Source organism: Eubalaena glacialis, chromosome 18 (genome assembly GCF_028564815.1).
Source record: "Eubalaena glacialis isolate mEubGla1 chromosome 18, mEubGla1.1.hap2.+ XY, whole genome shotgun sequence".
In the NCBI taxonomy this organism is placed as follows: Eukaryota; Metazoa; Chordata; class Mammalia; order Artiodactyla; family Balaenidae; genus Eubalaena; species Eubalaena glacialis.
The window spans coordinates 29,321,253-29,342,790 of record NC_083733.1 but is presented as its reverse complement, the minus strand read 5'-3'; the positions used below and the strand labels follow the sequence as shown (position 1 = coordinate 29,342,790).

At 41.4% G+C, this 21,538-nt stretch overlaps 1 protein-coding gene across 1 annotated transcript; it reads right to left on the bottom strand.

The window, feature by feature from the left end:
- Window positions 1-529: 529 nt before the first annotated feature.
- Window positions 530-21,304, bottom strand: OGFOD1 (2-oxoglutarate and iron dependent oxygenase domain containing 1). The gene is made up of 13 exons (XM_061172371.1): window positions 21,120-21,304; window positions 19,447-19,592; window positions 15,355-15,401; window positions 12,309-12,409; window positions 8,296-8,412; window positions 7,614-7,705; window positions 7,280-7,408; window positions 6,868-6,981; window positions 4,812-4,891; window positions 4,222-4,532; window positions 2,963-3,085; window positions 2,463-2,521; window positions 530-1,971 (listed from the first exon to the last, which is right to left on the bottom strand). The coding sequence occupies exons 1-13, from the start codon at window positions 21,271-21,273 to the stop codon at window positions 1,810-1,812; spliced, it is 1,635 nt and encodes a 544-aa protein (XP_061028354.1). The 5' UTR covers window positions 21,274-21,304; the 3' UTR covers window positions 530-1,809.
- Between the last annotated feature and the right edge of the window lie 234 nt (window positions 21,305-21,538).

The window sequence follows — 21,538 nt, the reverse complement described above, 5'->3', positions numbered from 1 at the left end:
CCCCTCTTGCTGGCACTTACAAAAACACACCAGAAAGCAAGTGAGTGAAAGTAATATTATAGGGATGACTTTCAGTCTGCAGGAACTTAAAAGAAAAGGCAAGCTTTGAAATTTAAACCATTAGTAACAGAGTAGTACTTGTAATCCCACTTGAGTGTCACTACACTATGGTTAAAAAATTGTGCTCCCCAAAACAGTATGCATGCAAATGGTCCCCCCCATGTTGGTGGGGAAAGACAATATGAGAACTAGTGCTAGGTATTTCTTTTTAGCTCAAGTTTTAAAAATTAGTGTTTGTTTTATAACAATTAATACTGAATATTAGTACATGTGTAAAATTTATAGATAAATATCCATATAATGAGCATACATGCTAAAACTTTTTTTTTACTGATTGGGGTACAAGATCAAAATTTTGAAACCATCAACCTAAAAGAAAGTGCAACTCATTTTCTTCATTTAAATTCAAATTTTAGTACTCAAAGTTTTAGGAGATAAAAAAAGATAAAGCCAAATGCTTTTCCTATTAATGAGTAAAATCCAAAATAAAAGCTACTGCAATAGCTAATAATACACGTAAAAAAAGAGGAAGTTAACAGGGAGACAGCACTGGAGTGGAATGAGAATAGCATCTTTCAACTAAAGATGCAGCGACACCTTACACCCATCCATGCACGCCCATGCACGTGGGTAGCAGTTATTATATAATCCCTTTGAACAGTTCAAGGGAAAAAGAATGCAACAAAATGGACAGCTTCTTGGCATTTTGCCATGGTCTTTAGTATTTGGTCTCTTCAAGAAAGGCAACTAGTTTGATAGTTGACCCTACAATATTTAGGAAATGAAAGCCATATGTGAGATTAGAAAATCATTTAGTTATAGTGGAGGCACAACTCCAGGATGGAAGAGCAGTGGGCACCTGAAAACTACTGCACATCTTCTTTACCGACCAGAAGTTTCTTGTGGCCACGTGGTTTTAGGCCAGGCTTTTTCCAAGGGAACAGACTACACATCGCCTAGTCTATACAGTCCACAGAGAGTCACAGTGGAACAAAGCCCATAGGCAGTGGGAGGAAGTGCAATGGGCCCAGAATGAACAGGGTGTAAGGTTCTGTAATCTTCTAAACCAGTGAAATTAGGAAGGACAGAATCTGCAGTCATAAATTTATGAGTCCATATTTAAAAAAAAAAAGTCAATCAATCACTGGAAACATGGATGAACCTTGAAGATTTTATGTGGAGTGAAATAAGCCAGTCACAAAAGGACAGACATTCTATTATTTGTCTTATGAGGAATATGAGTTGTCAGATTCATAGAGACAGAAAGTAGAATGGTGGTTGCCAGAGGCTGTGGGGAGGGGAAAGTACAGAGTTACTATTTAATGGGGACAGAGGTACAGTTGGGAAAGATGGAAGAGTTCTGGAGATGGACGGTGGTGAAGGCTGCACAACAATGTGAATGTACTTAATGCCACTGAACTGTACGCTTGAAAAAGATACATTTTATGTCACGTATATTTTACCACATATTTTTAATCACTGAAGAAGCCAATATGGAAAATGAACTGAATGTTAAAGAAAAAGACAAAACCCCTTTTTATTTTACATCAAGAGATAAGTACCTATCTATCTCCAAGCTCAAGGTCTAGATTGAGGATAATCATTATGAGCCCTACTAAAGGACAACCACACACAGTTTTAAGAACGCTGTCACACAGGTCACCTTGTAGCTCTCCTTCACTCGATGCCTAACTCTTCCAGACGTCCCAGTACTGAGGAAGGGTCTCCTCTTTCCAGCTTTGCCCAACCTTATTCATAATAGACAAATGAAAAGTCCCAGAAACCTGTTCTGTTTGGGAAAGTTTTCTTTTGTTCTAGGCTTCGGTGGTTAATATGCTTGACGAATTTCAGAGTCTCTCTATCTCTGTAGACCAACGCCAAAGAATTGTTTTCTGGATTCACTGTTAGCAGCTGAAATAGGCAAACACAGTGATACATCAGAACACAAGAGATTCTTCTCACCGCTTTTCTCAAACAGATGGTTCCATATCAAATACTCAGGCTCTGGCGATAGAGGATCCTTTAAAGTATCCTTTACTAGGAGGAGCTACTGATCTTGCCGTCCAGACATTTTCCAATAGGCCCCATTCCAGTACATACCCAGAAAAGTTTTACCTAATGCATTGATTTCTTACTACATTGAAAGATTCATGGGAATGCACCATCTGACTCTTAATTTATTTGGAATTTCTTTTACCTGGGTAGAATGCTTAGTGATTATCCTTTAGCCTCTTTATTCCATGCTGAGTACTTTCTACTAGAAATCAGAACCACTGCCAGACAGACCAATGTGGATTTATCAGCTAAAGACACTGGCAGAAGGTCATAAAAGTTGGGTCTCTGAAGAATGAAAGCGTCTTCAAGAACTAAAGAAGGATGGTTTGCTGTCAGAAGCAACTTACCTCTTCATCATCTCCTTTGGCAATGTAGGAGGTGAAGCCACCATACTCTGGCTCCCAGCCTTACGAAGGGAAAACAAAGAGCATTCAGCAGGCTCTCACTGCAAGAGTTACATCATCTGTTTGAATCACTGATCCCATGCTGCTTAAAACGGGGATCTGGGAGTTCAGTAGAACCAACTCTGACTTATGAGCCTGAATTTATCATTCAACCAACACTGAATAAGAACTGAAAACTAAGAACTAAATATAAAATACACCTAGAAGGACAATTACATAAAAGCTCTGGGGGGGTTCCTTAGATGGAAATTATGATTTATTTCATCTCCTCTACCTTGGTCACAGATACAAATAGTACTCTGAGTTGGGAGATGACTGAAATTCATAACCCCTAAGATCCCTTCCAACATAGAGCTCCTGTGATCTGAGATCCTGGCCAAGGCAAATTACTTGTGAACTGGTTCAGTTAGAGAGGGTCACTCAGGAGAGACTGTCCCTCTTACCTTCACAGCCACAGTAGAGAAGTAAGTCCAGGGCAAATTCAGTCTTGCTGTTGTCATGGATTAAAGTGTAGTGACCAGTCTTCCAATGCCTCAGTTCCCCCTGGCATGTGGGAACACCTGATTCTAAGAAAAAAACAACAGAAGGCCAGAAAAAAATAACCTTGATACCACTGTAGATTGCAAAAGAATGATAATTAGGAATAGTTATAGCACTAAAGAGAAACCATTTCCATAAACCTTCAGCTGACCTATTGCTCCATTATATTATTAAATATATAAGCCTTATAATGAAAAAAAGTTGACTTTCTATTTCTCTTTACCATGATTTTCAGATGGAGTATATATTTAGCTGCCAGAAATTTTTTTTTAAATAACATGATTATTGTTAAATAAACTTTATTTTTTAGAGCAGTTTACAGAAAAATTAAATTTCCCAGAAAGTACAGTTCCTCTACTGCCACACACAACCCCTGCCCCTCCCCATCAGTTTCCTCCCAATTATTAACATCTTGCCTTAGTGTGATTTATTTTTTACAACTGACCAATATTGATGCATTATTAACTGAAGTCCACAGTTTACATTACGGTTCGCTCTTGGTGTTGTACATTCTACTAGTTTAATGTCATGTGTCCATTCCATCTTGTTTGTGGACGATTAAACGTCCTCTGCTTTTAATAATTTCCTTCTACCTATTTGTCCAAATTCAAGCAAGTTTTTCTTAGGCTGATATTGGTTCTTAGCAGAAAGAAGCCACTCACCTTCCTCTTCTTTATGTTCTTGTGTTTTAGAGTAGGTTTAGGTAAAGCCAGTCATATTTCTCTCCACCATTTGTACTACTGTTAGCCTAATAAAATGTACTAGCTGTTCTTCCTACCCGGAATGCTGTTCTAGCAGATCCTTCTCGTCATTCACATCTGAGCTTGGATGACAGCTCCTCAGACGGGCTGGTCCAGATTGCCCGTTCACCTAAGAGGCCACCCAGTCATTCCTCAGCACATAACCCTATTCAGATTTCCTGCAGAGCACCTATCCTTATTTGATGTTTTCTTGTTGTTTGTGTATCATTTAATCTCTGTCCTCTCCTACTATCAATAGACTATAAGCCAGGGAGAGCAGAGACCTTGTCTGTCTTCTTCTCCAGCTCCAGAAATAGGGCCTAGCATATAGTAGGTGCTTAAGAAATGTTTGTTGAGTGAATAAATGACTGAATCGTGAATACCTAATAGTAAAAGAAGGACAGGACGTAACAGCAGCTTACCTTTCTTTGCATCGTTTTCCTCTGGCTCTGGGTCCGTCTGTTCGTTGCTCTGCTGACTGCTGCTGCTGCTGGCCGCCCGCCTGCTCTCTGGCTCAGAACTGCGGCTAGGCCCTTCTTCAGTGTCATCAGCAGCAGAGGCTGCTTCTCCCTCTTTTTTGTCCTCAAGCTCACCTTCTTCTGAAGGGGCCAAGAAGTGAAGTTTCAGGCCTGTGAAGTTGGAGAGCAGCAAGAACATTGCCTCGGAGCGAAATAATGCCATGCAGTCCTTCAAGATGTCGGGAAGTTTGCTCTCCTCAGCCTTCTCGTAAAACCTGGAAAGCAGCGATGCCAAGGTGTTCATCAAAGCCACAGATGTAATATTACTCATGGGATGAAAGCTGATCATTAGCTTTGTATCTCTCTCCCTAAACCTTGCATAGCTTACTAATGTCCAAGTTGTTACAATAATGAGGTTTTGTTAGGGCCTGCTACTGGATGTCCCCGGGAACAAAACATCATTAGGGCAAATGCCCTATTATTGGAGGTGAGCCTTGCAGACAAACAGGCAGGTGTTGAATGCAGAAGCAAATGTCTTGGATGATGGGTTCTACCTTTTGTTAGGGGGACCTCGGCTGCTCCATTCCACATCTCCTTTCTCCAAAGCCTCACACACCTCTGCAAATTTCTCAGACTGGAAAAGGAGCAAATGAAGCAGCAGTTAGCAGATCTCCCTGTGATCCCACACTGGTCTTGCAGGTACAGCAGCTCTGCAGAATCATGCTGGCTGATTCCTAAAAGGGCCAGGTGACTCTCACCCCTTTCACACAACCTCCCCCAGTCCTGATACGCTGAAGCCAGAGCAAAGACTGGATAAATCGTCAGCATGCTTTAGCCAAGTCACCTGAGTGTCAATTTGGGCCATTTCCTTAAGTAGTTGTATGTCTTACGTCAAATTGCTAAACCTCTCAAATTCATGCATTTATTATAATGAAAATGTCTATATAATAATACAGATTCTTTAGGCCTCAGCTCATTCCCTTGATTTAATCAGCATTCTAAACTTAAAAAGTCCAGTGTAGTACAAGAAGCTGATTAATCTATTAAAATATTCTCCATAAGAGCCTTTATAAGTACTTGTTTAATGCAGTTTCCCAAGGAGTATTCTACAAACAGTTATCCTATTAGTTGTAAAACAGGAAAGAGGATCCCAAAGGATGGTTTAGGTGAGCTAAGTTAAATAGGGTTAAACGAGTTTATTTACTAGTAATACTTCTCGAATTCCTTAATATGCTATTGTCAGCTATATAATTCAGAGAGAGAGGCAGTATGTAGTGTCTCTCAACCTTTTTTTCAAGGAGGCACCAACTCTTGGGACTGTGATTCCATGGGACCCAGGGTCAATTGGGAAAAACCACACTCGCATACGTGATCTCATTTGGCCCTCACAACAACTCTTCAAGACGGGCAGGGCAAGTATTATCCCAGTTTAACTGACAATGAAATAAAAGTGAGACCTTAGTAATTTGCTCAGGTCAGTAAAACCATGGAGCCAAGACGTGACTATAAAGTCTTCTAGGGCTTCCCTGGTGGCGCAGTGGTTGGGAATCTGCCTGCCAATGCAGGGGACACGGGTTCGATCCCTGGTCTGGGACGATCCCACATGCTGCAGAGCAACTGAGCCCGTGCGCCACAGCTACTGAGCCTGCACTCTAGAGCCCACAAGCCACAACTACTGAGCCCGCGCGCCTAGAGCCCGTGCTCCGCAACAAGAGAGGTCACTGTGGAGAGAGGCCCGCGCACCGCAGGGAAGAGTGGCCCTCGCTCTCTGCAACTAGAGAAAAGCCCATGCACAGCAACGAAGACCCGACACAGCCAAAAATAAAATAAATTTATTAAAAAAATAAATTAAAATAAAGTCTTCTAACTTCTAACCTAGTTCTCTCTCCACTATAATGTGCTACCTCATCATTCTCAAACATTTGCTACTAATTTGTTAATCAGTAATCTTTCTATTATTTAAAAGTAATTGGTAAGTACCATAGTCATCAAATGACTAGGATGGGAACTATACACCACTCATCCCCAATATAGAAGTGTGTGTGGGGGGCTTCCCTGGTGGTACAGTGGTTAAGAATCCGCCTGCCAATGCAGGGGACACAGGTTCAAGCCCTGGTCCGGGAAGATCCCACATGCCGCGGAGCAACTAAGCCCGTGCACCACAACTACTGAAGCCTGCGTGCCACAACTACTGAGCCTGCACTCTAGAGCCTGTGCTCCGCAACAAGAGAAGCCACCGCAATGAGAAGCCTGCGCACCGCAACGAAGAGTAGCCCCCGCTCACCGCAACTAGAGAAAGCCCACATGCAGCAGTGAAGACCCAGTGCAGCCAAAAATAAATAAAATAAATTAAAAAAAAAAAAGTGTGTGTGATTAAGATTCTAGAAAACTGGGGAATACCCAAGGGACTCAACCCACTAACATACGACTGATACCAATGTTAGCTATTATCATCATTTCTATACTTTATTTGAAGAAGAGGATGACGTAAACATGCTAACCAGGAACAAAACAAAAAGCAACAAAAACTCTTAGTGATGCCTCTTCACCCACCCAGGAAGCAAGGCTGCATGCCAAATGTGGTATATTGGACAGGATTTGCTGGCCTACCTTAAGGAACTCTTTTAGGAGAATTTCAGAGCTTTCTTCAAATTCTTCTTGAATTTGAACTTGGTACTCCATGTCGAGATAAGTAGGGTTGATCCAGTCATACAAAATTTCATGCTACAAAGCAGCAGATGCAAAGGGTGAGTTAATAATTCCTACTGCTTTTGTTCTGACATCATTTTACACTAGTAAAATATATGCAAATCTTCATTTTATAATTTTCTCCTTGTTAAATAAAGTTCTGGAAAGCTCTGCCTTAGAAAGACACTATCAAAAGTGTATCTAAGAAGGGTGGAAAGGCAAGCTCAAAGCCTAGTTCTGTTATCAGGATGAGCCACTTGTAAAACCAGAAAAGCAAATGATATGCCACAGCTTTTCTAAGACAAGAATCCCAGCAACAGGAATTTATCCTTACATCTTGTGGGATGTGAGGGCTCCGAGGTATGAGAGGTTCAAAGTAGGTGGGAGGCCTGGTCAGTGAAGGACCGTGAAACCAGCCGCTGATGGACAAACGCGACTTTTCTTCAGACAGGACTTCGGAAACCTGAAAGGACAAGACCAGCAGCACATCAATGCAAAGACCAGCGGGGAAGATTACCAGCCAAGGCTCACTAATTTCAGGACCCTTCACACTAGGTGTGAAAACAACCTGGCTGGACTGTCCAACCGGAGGCCGTCACATTCAGGAAACGGGCGACTGAAAAGCATGCTCTTTGGCCCTCTACGCATTTGTGGCTCACAGTCTTTACCTGGTGAAAGGATACTGGAGACACTTCAAAGAAAACCAGTGTGTTCCACGAAGGGATAAGAGACTTGACAATCTGCTTCGGCTGAAAGTGTTCTGCATGGGGAGAGAACACATCCGTAAATGTGCTTCATCATCGTTAACCACTTCCAGGCCGCCTCGTTTCACCTTGACAATTCGCCAATTTCTAAGGGTAGCTAAATGTCCCCTCCAAATCCCCATATGCCACCCCCTTCCATCTGTTTCTCTTATATAGTTCTGCTAGGTGATATCTGTTCTTACTCCACCATCCTCTATTACTGATGAAGGCTGGAAAAGGTTCTGAACGTTTTCTGGAGTCGAGCTCTGGTGTCAGTCATTAAAAAATAAAAAAGACCCTGACCTCCCATCAGAGGCACTGGTCCTGGCAGATTCATAGCCACGGGTGGCTGCACATGTTCTCTACCCTCCCACGGCCAGCATTCAGAAGCAAGGTCTGACCATTCCTCATCTTAACTCGGCTCTAACTTATCTCTGGAGTAATGATTATTTCAGGCACAACTCAGGAGAGGTGGCTATCGGGGCTGGCAATTATCCCCCTGCGGTCGCCACTGTAATGAAGAGCTTCCATCTCCCGAGGAGCACAGACAGAGCACGTAAGGACCCAGAAGGGGCTGCTGGTGTTGAAGAGCATGCCTTTGTCTTACCGTCAACGTTGTACAGGTCCAGGGTGCCCCCCAAGCTCCTGTCCCAGGGAGGAACCAGGTAAAGAATGAAGGCAATCCGGCGTCCTTCCAGCTCGTCGTCATGGCAGAGCAGGGCATCTGCAATAGTTCAGCGCACACCGTAATGTCCCTGTGCGGCAATGAGCAGCGGACATCTGACTCTGCGCTCACTATCAGTCCACCTGTTATTCCTCCGTAACGTCAGTTCCTCCAGCTTTAAAATGACACTTATTTCTCCTCTTTTATAATTACAGAAATAAAACTGTCAAAATAGAAAACTCTAAAAACACTGAAGAACACATATATAGATTCAGAGACAATCACTACTAATATTTTTACATGTATTCTTCCAGTATTTTTCAACATACATGTATTTGCTTTTTAAAAAATAGCATCCTACAGTGGTTGTTTTGTGGCCTTTTTTTTTCTTTTATTACATGGCAAATGTCTTTTCTGTCATCTCTTTTAATGGCTGCATAGTTATTCTAGGACTGAGCAAGATAGGCATCCGGGCAAGGTGGGAGAGGGGAGGGGATGCTACGGGTGAAGTGAGATCATTCCACACGGAGGGATTGTTTTAATAAACAAACATATTGAAAATAATGGAAGGCAGATTTCTCAAGGTTGAAGAATGGAATTGCAAATATGGAAAAGGAGAAATCTAGAATGAACCCTATGGTGTGGAATTGAAACCACAGGAATCAATGTGACTTGTCTAGAGCACAGGGAATATAAGATAACCCTGGGAAAATCTTGTTTTGCTAGGAAGTAAGATATAATAAGAAGGATGAGTGAAAGTGAGTGAAACCCACGTAGGGGCCTTCTCGGCGACAGACCTCTTGCTGTCCCCTGCTTATTGCTGATTGGAAAAAGAGGCTATGGAAATAAGCTGTGACCTCCTAGGCCCTCCATGTGAAGCAAAGAGTAGGCCCCAGCAGCTAATGACTGAGGAATAAAGAATGCAGAAACAAAGATAGGGCAGGCAGACGAGAGTAGCCATAACTTAAGAAGTCAGTCACAAGGACTCCCAGTTCTGCTTCAATGGTAAAGGTAAGTCTGACACACATTCCTAAGCTGTTTTATAGAAACCAGACCCCCCACACCAGATGAGAAAAGCTGACCACGAGCATGTAGCCCCCAGACCGGCTGGAACCTGAAGATTGAGGATGCTGACCCCTGTGACCTCACCTTGTTACCTCACCATGCACCAATCAGAGAACTGTGCACGAGCTGATCACGCACCCTGTGACCCTCTCCCTCACTTTGCCTTTAAAAACCCTTCCCTAAAACCCATCGGGGACCTTGGGTCTTTTGGGCATGAGCGGCCCATTCTCCTTGTCTGGTGCCCTGGAATAAACTGTACTTTCCCTCACCATGACCCGGTTTCAGGAGATTGGCTTTGCCTTGCATTGTGAGCAACCCGAGTTTGTTTCAGTAACATGAGGACATACAAAAAGGACACAGAAGTCAGCTTAAAGGGGCTCCTCTTGATCAAATCAGGGACAATATGAGCATCAACATAATGACAGTAACCATTACATACATAGTAACCCTTAAATTCACACTGACATAAATAAACAAATGAGTAACTGGGGAGAGGGAAAGGTTTTCTTTACAGTAGAATGACAACTAATAAAGAAATGATTTTATTAGGAAAGAAATCACCATTTGACAACCTGCATAGTAATAACTGTAGTAAGAAATATCAGTGGATGCTAAAACAAGTGAATCAAAGTTTGATGAGAAATGGAATATTTACATAATCTTAAAGTGTCTCCCCACAAAATACTTATTAACTTAAAGAGAGGAAAAGAACAAGTTTACAGTGGAAAAAACTTGATGTCAGCCACCAGCTTAATTAAGTGATCAAAGTTAGTATCACTGGTAATATGACACACCATCTACCACTTGATAAGATGCAGTAAAAAGAACACATATCTAATCATGAGAAAGCAGCAGACAAACCCAAACTGAGGGACGTTCTACAAAATAACTCATCTGTAAATCTTCAGAAGCATCAAGATCATGAAGGTCAAAGAAAGACTGAGGAACTGTTCTAGACTGAAGGCACATGACAACTAAATGCTATGCACAACCCTGGACCAGATCCCTTTGCTATAAAGGACCAAATCATAGAACCTGAATGGAGCCTGCAGATTAGATGGGAATAATGTATCAATCGTAGTTCCTGATTCTGATGGCTTCTTACTGTCACATAGCAGAAGTGTCCTTGTTGTAGGAGTTACTGAAGTACTCAGGGGTCACGGAGCATCCTAAGGGCAACCTACTCTCAGGTAAAATGGAAAAAACTTATTTGTACTATGCTTGCCACTTGTCTGTCAGTTTGAAATTATTTCAAATTAAAAAAAAAAAGTTAAAGAAAGGGCATATGATATGACTCTTCTTATGTCTAAGTTACCCTCAAAATGCTGTTACCAATTTGTAATTCCCTAGGACAACGTGGGAGAGTAAACCCAAAGCAGAATTTTATTCAGTAAAACAAAACAACACAAAACACTTTTCCTTCCAGATGAAAACCAAACATGTTATCAAAAGGACATTTAGGGCTTCCCTGGTGGTGCAGTGGTTGAGAGTCTGCCTGCCAATGCAGGGGACACGGGTTCGAGCCCTGGTCTGGGAAGATCCCACATGCCGCGGAGCAACTAGGCCCGTGAGCCACAACTACTGAGCCTGCGCGTCTGGAGCTTGTGCTCCGCAGCAAGAGAGGCCGCGACAGCGAGAGGCCCGCGCACGGCGATGAAGAGTGGCCCCCGCTCGCCGCAACTGGAGAAAGCCCTCGCACAGAAACGAAGACCCAACACAGCCAAAAATAAATAAATAAATAAATAAATAAACTTTAATTTCTAAAAAAAAAAGGACATTTATATGCTCAGAAAGGTAACAAGAAGGATGCACCCCAAACTGGTGACAGTGGACACATCTGAAGAGGAAGAGGGACAAGGAGAAGGTGAAGGGGACTGTTGTGGATTACACTGTATGCTATATTGTTTGACATTTTTTCCTTAAGAATATATTCACTCATTACCTTCAAAAGAAAAAAAAGACATTGAGGGAGATATGTGTTTCCTGGGAAGTTTAAGAGTAATTTACACCATCATCTCTGAATTTCCTGATACTGTATGCAAAGTTGGTGTGTATGTGCATTATTGGCCTTTTTCTGAAAATACTGAAACCAAGCAGGACCCTGCAAGGCCTTCCTGGGCACAAAAGCCCCTCTGTGTCCCTTGTTTCTTGTTTATAGAAAAAAAGGCTTCAGTCTCCTAGGCCTCCCCCAGGTTACAAAGAGCAGGCTCAAGCAGTTAATGATTAGGAGACGAGAGTCACAGGACTCCTAGTTCCTCCTGAAGGGATAGAGATAAGAATCTGATGCATATTTTTGAGTTGTTCTGCAGAAACTAAGAAACCCCCTCACCACCCAGGTGGAGGATGGCGATTATATGCTGACCACAAGCACACAGACCCCAGACTTCTGGTTGGAACCAGAAGGTCAGTGATTGAGATTCCTGAAACATCATTCTGTTCCCTCACCACCAACCAATCAGAAGAAAGTCCACGAGCTGATTATGCATCCAATAACCCTCTCCCCTGTCTTTAAAAACCCTTCCCTGAAAGCCACTGGGGAGTTCACATTTTTTGAGCGTGAGCTGCCCATTCTCCTTGCTTGGCGTCCTTATTTTGCTACAAACACCGCTGTCAAGAGTTTGGCTTTGTGTGCCTCGGGCACACAAGCCCTTGCTTGGTTACAATATGTTCATAGCTTTCATCATACTCCCAAAGAGAACCACTGCCTTATACCTTCCAATAAGATGGGCATTTCTATACATGAGCTGGGTCAGACTGTACTCATTAAGAAGATCCTCATGCTATCCAGGGACACGAAGTCTAGGATTTTGGAACACTGACATCTGTCTTCCCATCATCATTTAGCTAAAGCCTTTAAATCTTAGCGACAGCAAGGTTTTAATCTTTCTTACCTGAGAATTCATATTTAGCACAGGACACATCAATGGTTGATTCCAGGTCAATCTTCGAAATGTCTGAAAGCCAAGCCCGGAAATGTTCAAACAGAATTTTCCTAGAAATGTAAACAAAAGATAACTTGTTACACCATAATGTGGGCTCCATTTGGATCTATGCCACAACTATTTTTTCCTGGACGTTTTGGTTTATTTAAGATCCATTCTTGAGAATGTTCCTCACTTTAAACTTGCAAAGTTTAGGAGTAACAGTCCCAGAAAAATAAATGTAAATCTCTCTACTGCAATATATTTTTGCTCTACTGTTTTCTTTTCTTTTCTTTTTTTGGCTACGCCATGTGGCATGCGGGATCTTGGTTCCCCAACCAGGGATCAAACCAGTGCCCCCTGCAGCGGAAGCACAGAGTCCTAACCACTGGACCGCTAGGGAAGTCCCTCATCTTATTTTTCTTACTCTTAAATTTATAGTATTGCCCTATCACGACAGTGGTCTGGCCTTTGTCATAGGAACACCAATGTTCCAGTCCGAAGTCACTGATTTTTAGAGCTGTTTTTCAGCACCAATACTAGCACTGTTGTTTAATGAACACCTGGGTGGGTGACACTGTTGTAGATTAAAATAATGGTGACTATTATGCTAATTGTGTAATAATAAACTCTTTCACAGAAGTTCTGATATTAACAGGATACCAAAAAAACAAAGATGGTTGAACATTTCCATTTACCAGCTAAAGTGGCTCTGTATAGAACTCTAACACAATTTAAAACTTACTCAGTTGGCAGTCAACTTTGAAATTATGTTAACTTTGATGAATTAACATTTTTTATGTCAATTATATCTCAATAAAACTGGAAAAACATTTTAAAAAACATTTTTAAAGGGTTTATGTTAGTTCAAATTTTGCACATGAAGAGACAGTATTTTTTGGATCATTCTAGTCCAAATGTACATCACTGAAATCCCCATAAAATGCAATTGTGCTGTTAATAACTAGATACCAAGTCTCCAGGTTGATGCCCTGAAATTTTATTACCAAATATCTTTTTACACTGTATGCTACCCAATCCAAAAAATTCCATAAAATATTGTGCTTGGTTAGTCCAAACAAAAGTGCCATGTAACTTTCATAGGCAGAGTTGCAAATTAGACATAATAGGTCAGCATAGCAAACTGCTAAACCAGGCCTCAGGTAATGTAGGTGGTCAACATTTTTGCAAAATCTTGAATCTTGATGCTTTATGTAACTAGGATTATCAAAGCCTTCATTCCCTCTGTTACTGGTAACATCAGCTTCCACAAATTTATTCCATAGAAAGCTCTTTCTCTAGTTACCCTATGAAAGTGTCACGACAGGGTTATTTTCTGCTGTCATTCTCATTTGTTAATTGTATTCATGAGAGAAATCACAGAACCCAACTGGGAAATAAAAAGATCACCTTTCGGTAAAGACCAAGGAATTCCATCTCTCCTACCATCTGGCTGTTACGCGTTGGATACAGAATGTAACTCAGTCCCATAGGAAAGAAATGCTTACCAGAGGTGTGGTATGAACTAATGAGATAGTGCTTTAAAGCATGGTCTTGGGGGAAAAAAGGTCTAAAATAAATATGAAATATTATGAGTTACAGTTAACACGTGAGCGATACTTCAGGATTTAGAAGAAATAAACTCTGCAGACTGCTACCATTTACGGAAATATTGCAGAGAAAAAAAGAATGAGAAAATATAACTTGTATAGATGAAAAACAGACAGCTATTACAAAGTAACATGGGCTTACTGTAGCAAAACTAGGAAAAAACCCTATTATAAGTAAAAAGAAACTTTAAAAAACCTGCAGTCCTACTAGCCAGATTTAAACATTCCATCCTTCCAAGTCTTTTCCTTTGTACACACGTAAGTATCCAAATATACGTCTCTTTTTTCATATGGCATCCACCATGTATGCTATTTTAACTTCTTTTCTCTTGATAAGTTTATTTCATCTAGCCTAATATGCCTTTGCCTGCAAGAAGTATCATCATTTTATACATCACTTCAAAAAATAGGATACAACAATAATTGTGTGAGACACTGAGTCTCAGAGAGGTTAAAATACACACACAAAAAAAGTATCTTAGAATGACGAAATAACTTTACCATACTCATGTGTTAAAAGTCACACACATTGGGACTTCCCTGGTGGCACAGTGGTTATGAATCCACCTGCCAATGCAGGAGACACAGGTTCGATCCCTGGTCTGGGAAGATCCCACATGCCGCTGAGCAACAAAGCCTGTGCACCACTACTGAGCCTGCGCTCTAGAGCCTGCAAGCCACAACTACTGAAGCCCGTGTGCCTAGAGCCCGTGCTCCGCAACAAGAGAAGCCACCGCAATGAGAAGCCTGCGCACTGCAACAAAGACCCAACGCAGCCAAAAAAATAAATAAATAAAGTCACACCATATTCAACGATTGTATAGTTTTTCACTTTGTTTTGTACCATTAGCTATATAAATCTTGATGGGTGGGCATTTGTGATTTTTCACTGTTAGAAACACCATCACAATAAACAATCTTGTATAGAATTTTTGAGCACACCCTTAATTATTTTCTCAGGATAAATTCTTGTAAGTGGAATTATACTACAAAAAGACAAGCATCATTTTAAGGGTTTTGATACACCTTTCAAAACCATCTTCAAGATTGCGTCACTGTATAAAGGTATCTACCCCTCTGTCAACACTGGAGTTTTTGTTTTAAATACTTGCAAACTAACATGTGAAAGATGGTATCTCCAGCGTTGTTTCCTTGATTACTAACGGTTGAACATTTTATCATTGAGAACTTGGGCCCTGGAATCAGACAGACTTAGGTTTATATCTTAGTTCCCTCAATTTGTACCTAGTTAACTTTGAAGAAGTTACTTAATTTCTCAGAGTCTGTTTCCTCCTCTACAAAAGGGGACAATAACACCAACAAAGGTTGTATGACCTAACATTTAAAGCACTTACTCCTCTGTCTGGCACGTATTATGCACCCAACAAATATGAGCGCTTGTTTACCTTAAAGCACAGATGTGAGGCTCTCTTCTCTTCTTCAGATCATCAGACTTGATCATGAAAAAAAGAAAAAAAAAGGATTTCCTTCATAAATCAGACAGAGGAGACTAGTTTAGGGAACACTCTGGCAGTAGAGCACTGTCGTTAACAGCCTGGACTCTGAAGCCAAACTGCCTGGGTTTGAGGTATGGCCCCTCCATTTGGCAGCTCTGTGACTCAGGCAAGTTACCTAGCCTCTCTGTGCCTTATTCATTCAACAAGTACTTACATAGTTATTACAGCGGAGCTTATATTCTTGACGGAGAGAGACAACAAACATAAAGAGTCGATTATCAGTATAAAAAAAGGTGACAAATGTCGAGGGAAAATAAAGCAGAGTACGAGGGACCAGAAGTGCTGAGAGTGGGGAAGGGTTTGCAATTATAAATTTGGTGGCCAGGTTAGACTTCACTGAGGTGAAGCAAAGGCTTGAAGGAGGTTGGGAGGTGTACCAAGGGAATATCTCAGCAAAGCGGATTCAAGGTCCTGAGTGTGAAGAATGCCTGGCCTGTTCAAGAAACTGCAGGAGACTGTGCAGCTGCAACAGCGATTTGGGGGAGAGCAGCAGGAGAAGGGGCCAAAGATGCAATAGGAGCCTTAGAACCACTTTGGCTTTTACTCAGAGAAATGAGAACCTTTGGAGATTTTGGGCAAAGGAATAATATGATCCCATATAATTTTTAAAAACTGAAGATAAAATTCACATAACATAAAATTTACCATTTTAACCACCTGAAAGTGTGTATTCAGTGGATTTTTAGCATATTCACCTGTTGTGCAACTATCACCACTAATTCCAGAATATTTTCATCACACTAAAAAGAAACCCTGTACCTATCAGGCAGTCACTCCCCATCCTCCCTTCCCCTAGCTCCTGGCAACCACTAATCTACTCTCTGTCTCTACATATGTTTTGGTCATTACATATAAATGGAATCACACTGTATGTGGCCTTCTGTGTCTAGCTTCTTTCACTGAGTATGTTTTCAAGGTTCATCCGTGTTGCAGCAGTACTTAGTACTTCATTCCTTTTTCTGGCTGAATAATATTCCATTGTATAGACACACCACATTTGGTCTATCCATTCATTAGTTGACAGACGTTGGGTGTTTCTACTTTTTGGCTGTTATAGATAGTGCTGCTACAAACATCTATGTACAAGCTTTTATGTGAACAAATGTTTTCAATTCTCTTGGGTCCATTAACTTTTTTTTACTTTATTAATTTTTATTTTTGGCTGCATTGGGTCTTCATTGCTGCGCACGGGCTTTCTCTAGCTGTGGCGAGTGGGGGCTACTCTTCATTGTGGTGCGTGGGCTTCTCATTGTGGTGGCTTCTCTTGTTGCGGAGCACGGGCTCTAGGAGCATGGGCTTCAGTAGTTGCAGCATGCTGCTCAGCAGTTGTGGCTTGTGGGTTCTAGAGCTCAGGCTCAGTATTCGTGGTGCATGGGCTTAGTTGCTCCACAGCATGTGGGATCTTCCTGGACCAGGGATTGAACCCGTGTCCTCTGCATTGACAGGTGGATTCTTAACCACTGTGCCACCAGGGAAGTCCCTCCATTAACATTTTAAAAGAACACAATGGCTGTAGGTGGGCAAGGGTGGAAGCAAGGAGACTGGTTAATACGCTAAGAGAATAATCCTGGTGAGAGAACAAGATGGCTTGGATCAGGTGTTGGCAATGGAAGTGGAAAGAAGTGGGCTTTTCTGAATATATTCTGAAGGTAGAGCCCACAGAATTTCCCAATGGACTGGAGATGAGGTGTGAGAGAGGAATCAAGGATAACCTCAAGGTTTTTGGCCTCAGCCGCTGGAAAGATTGTTGTGAACTGAGATGGGGAAAATTGCAGGTGGAGCAGATTTAGGGGGAGAAGATCAGGAGTTTAGTTTTGGAAAGTATGAGACACTTCATAGGTATCCTAGAGTAGAGGCAAAGCCATGAGACTCTCTGCAATCTGTTTGGAAGTGATCCAAAGGCTAAGCCCTAGAGTACTCTGTCATTAAGAAGCCAGGTACAAAAGGAAGACCTACCGAAGGGAACTAAGAAGGACTCACCGGTGAGGTAGAAGGAAAATGAAGAGAGGATGGTTTCCTGAAAGTAAGGGGGGGTTGGGGGAGAGTCTCCAGGAAGGAGTAACAAAGTAGGTCAGATGTTGCCGAGAGTCAAGTAAAACCAGGCCTGAAGACTGATGACTGGATTTACTAATGTGGAAGTTGTGAGTGCCCTTGACAAATACAGTTGCAGTGGTGTGTAACAGGTGAAAGTCTAATAAAGTGGGCTTAACAGAGAACAGAAGAGGAATTTGAGACACTACAGACGACTCAGAAGGAATGCTACTGTCAAGGGGAGCAGAGGAATGGGGTGATAGGTGAAGGGGAAAGTTAGGTCAACAGCGTTTTTTTCCTTAAGAGAAGAAGAACTAACAGCTTTCTTTCTTTTTTTTTCGGTATGTTGAAGGGAATGATCCAGAAGAGAAGGAAAACCTGATGTAGTTTCTTTATCTGTGTAACAGGAACAGTAATGTATCATTATAAGGATTTAATGAATTAATAAATACAAAGCCTTTAGCATGGCATAAAGCATGCACTCAGTAATGCTTGCTTTAAAATACAGAGTATCAGGCTACTCCTAATGACAAACTTGGTTAGGAGGACTGGAAGTTGTTAATAGACCCAATTATCAAGTCAATTCACAGCACAAGCAAAGAAAAAGGGATATAAATGAAGTTTTATGGGACAGGAGACTGAAAGCAGGTTTTATATTTACTGTCTTAGGATGAAGAAGTTCCGTCCCAAAGTGAGCATAGTAAAAATTATTCACAGCAGAGTTCCATCAAGCACCCATGGGGATCTAAAGTTATGGCTGCTTCTTTTTCCTCTCATTACCCAGGGCCCTTTCTATTATTTTGCCTCTCACTGACTTCAAAATCAGAAGTATTTTCATCTACCAAATTGCATTAAGTAAAAACCACTTTCTCAATTTCAGTAATCAGAGATGCATATAGCCCCAAATCAACCAAAGAGGCCTAGTGTTATCAAAGCTGATATAATTACAAAGGCAGACAACTATAGTTTTTAATTAACCTATACAACTTTACTATGGATAAAAGTTATTTTTCATTAGATTTTCTGAATTATTAAGAGTAACATCATTTGTGTATTTAACCTAACTTGGTTAATTCAATCATATATATAAGGCCCAAAGATAGACAGACTGGGGGACACAACCAGCTCTAGTGTAAAAGAATAAATGCAAGACAGAGAAATTTGTTACTCTTTTATCCCTGATAAAAAGAAATCAGCGGGGAAAAAAAAAAAAAAAGAAATCAGCGGGAAATGGAAAGAAAACAAAATAGTTCTTAATCTTCACTTTTATTTTATTTTTTGTGATTTTAAAGGCTGATGTCCTTGAGGTTCTATAACTATTTCTAAGAGTGATGTACGCCATGTACTAAAAGATATCCCCCCAAACTGGGGAAACCAATGACCTATATGTTTTTATACCTAGACTGGGCCTGTCTTCTAAGAGTACGAAAACCAGCCTTGATTTTGAAACAGTCTTTTCTGCCAAATTCAACTGTCCACCAATTTAAAAAGAACAGATCTAACTCTCTGCAGGACATACTGCAATACAGCAAGCCACCTAAAACAAAGACATGAACTCAAAAATTTAAATGGTTATTACCTTCCAATGTACTACTCTCTTCATTATACCACTCCCCAAAATGTACTTATTATCCTTTTTGTTTATAATGTATTTACTTACCGGCTTACTGTATTTTCTGACTATCTTTCACCATCACTATCACCTCTATTATTTTAGATTTTAAAGGCTTTCAGGGCAGGAACTGGCAAAGACTTCCATATAATAATTAAAGCACCAAACACATAGTTAACACTCAGCTTATGTTAAATAAATGAATGCTTTTAACAACGTCAAGGCAAGGACCCTCAATGGCAAACCCAAACTAAAACCTCAAGTCTAAAGGTATTCAATGATTTTATAGAAAATGAATTTCTGAAGTGGAAAAGCTAATGTGAAAGGGCCATAAATACCTGCTGGAACTTATATAAATCATTATACTTTTCATGGAAGTCCAAGTTCAAAAGTTCCTTCTGAAGTCCTTCCAAGAAGTTTTCGCTTTGGATGAAGTTTGGGATCACACAGTGAAGAAAGGGGTCCATGTCCATGACAATGGCTTCTGTGGGGAGGAAAGCATTATCTATCACTTTTCCCTTTTGTATTTTTGACCTGTGAGCAGCACAGTAGAGAGAATACAAAAGGGATGGTCATGAATTTTCAGAAATCTAGTACCTAAAATTTAAGATTTTGGGGAAGAATTATAAGCTCTTCCTTTTTTTTTTTTCCCCACTTACTACTACTTTTTAAAGGTACTGTGCTTAAAAATATTAGTCCTTAAGATGAGTATAAACGATGTCACTAAATTAAGATTTCTGCTCTTTTTGGGGTTTTTTAGTTCAACAATTACTTATTCAACTGAATGTATTTTAGAGTCTTATTTCCCCCCAAACTTCAAATGAGAGTAGCAAATTAAAAACGAGAATAACAATACTGGCAGCCAATTTTTCTTCAATCATTTTTCTTTGCCTAAGTTACTGCTAGAGGAAGTTATAAAATACATACTTCTTAAAAAAAAAAATCAGGTCAGGCATAACCTCCTCTAACTCTTTTTGAGTTTTACCTCAACGTTTCACCCACTGCCTCTGGTGGGACAGATTATGTACCCCTCTAATACAAACCACCACCACCTCCCACCAGCTGCCAGGCACAGTGGTGCTTTAACATGCATTATCTCATTTAATCTTCTCAACAATTCTAAGGTAGACGTCATCACTATCTCCATCCCACACATAAGGAAACTCAAAAGTCCCTCAGTGTCCAGAGCTTACACTCCAAACACGAAGCTACCACTTTCTATGTGCATCCGGGACACCAAGGACTCATCTCTTAAAGCACTCAACCACTGAAACAAAAATCATGGCAAACTTTAGAAGGGAAAGCATGATGCATTAAGCAGAGTTCTTATCCTATAAGGTGATATCTGAAGCTGAGGCTGGAATCATTTGATGAAGGTTCCTTCCTTTGGTCAAAACCATGTTTACCTTCATGGGTCACGTTGTTGAACTACAGGCCGGCAAAACTGAGTAAGCTCAGGTGCCTGCTATCTGGCAGCTCCCAGCAAAAGCTCTGGCTACGCTATCATGGGACAAACGAGCGTTACCTTCGAAGGAAAACCGCAAAAGCCACTCGACTATGTGTCCAAATGTTTACTGGTCCTTACTTAGAAAAATATGTATTGATGCATACATACATTAGCTTCTTAATCACAGTCAACATCTTTCCGAGAGAAATACTATTAGTTATCCTACTTTATATAGTAAGGAGCTGAACCCATTGCCCAACGACGCACAATCAGTGAAGAAGATTCTACCTCACCTCTAATTCCAGAATTTCCATGAACTTGCATGCCCTTTACTTCCCGAAACTCCCTGGCCTTCATTTCTTCCTCTTCTAGGTTTCTAAATCCAAACTGAACTTGGAAAAGGGACAGCAGGCCAGGCAGGAGAGTCGGAGGTGGCAAAGTCACGCTCTCTTCAAGAGCCTCTTCCCCTGTGGCCTCGCTGCTCAGGAATAGGCTAGAGTGCCAGGACTTTTTCAGAGGCCCCCGACCCGGCGCTGCGCCTCCCCCTTCACAGCACCAGCTTACCGTGGCGGAACGGCGTCCTGCGACTCCAGGCCTCAGCCACCTGCTTTTTCAAGGTTTCCTCCGTGACAGCATCCGAAAACTTCGCCATCACCTCCTTCTTTCCCCTTTTCCCAGCCCGGCCCGGGACGGGCTCAGCAGGCCGCTTACCACTCATCTCCTCGCAAGCTGCAAGACCCACGTCACGCTAATCTAGCGGCTCTTTTCCTACGGAGACTGCAATTCCCAGAATGCCTCATTTCCCGTGTTTCTCCACCGCTATCTAATAGGAAGTACCAAAGTAAAGGGAGGCGGAACCCATACCCGACTTACCAATGGGAGCTCCAGATATTGTGGCCATCCCAGCAGCGATTGGATCAATGTTGCTCGGTCGAGCAGGCCACCGCCTCTCTACTTCCTGCCGCCAGAGGCTCCGGCTGCAC

Coding starts and splice junctions, on each gene's coding strand:
- OGFOD1 (XM_061172371.1), bottom strand. CDS start 21,273: ATGAGTGGTAAGCGGCCTGCTGAGCCCGTCCCGGGCCGGGCTGGGAAA. Junction 6,982..7,279: donor GCCCTCACATCCCACAAGAT/GTAAGGATAAAT, acceptor GCTGCTTTGTAG/CATGAAATTTTGTATGACTG. Junction 4,892..6,867: donor TCCTAAAAGAGTTCCTTAAG/GTAGGCCAGCAA, acceptor CTCCTTTTCCAG/TCTGAGAAATTTGCAGAGGT.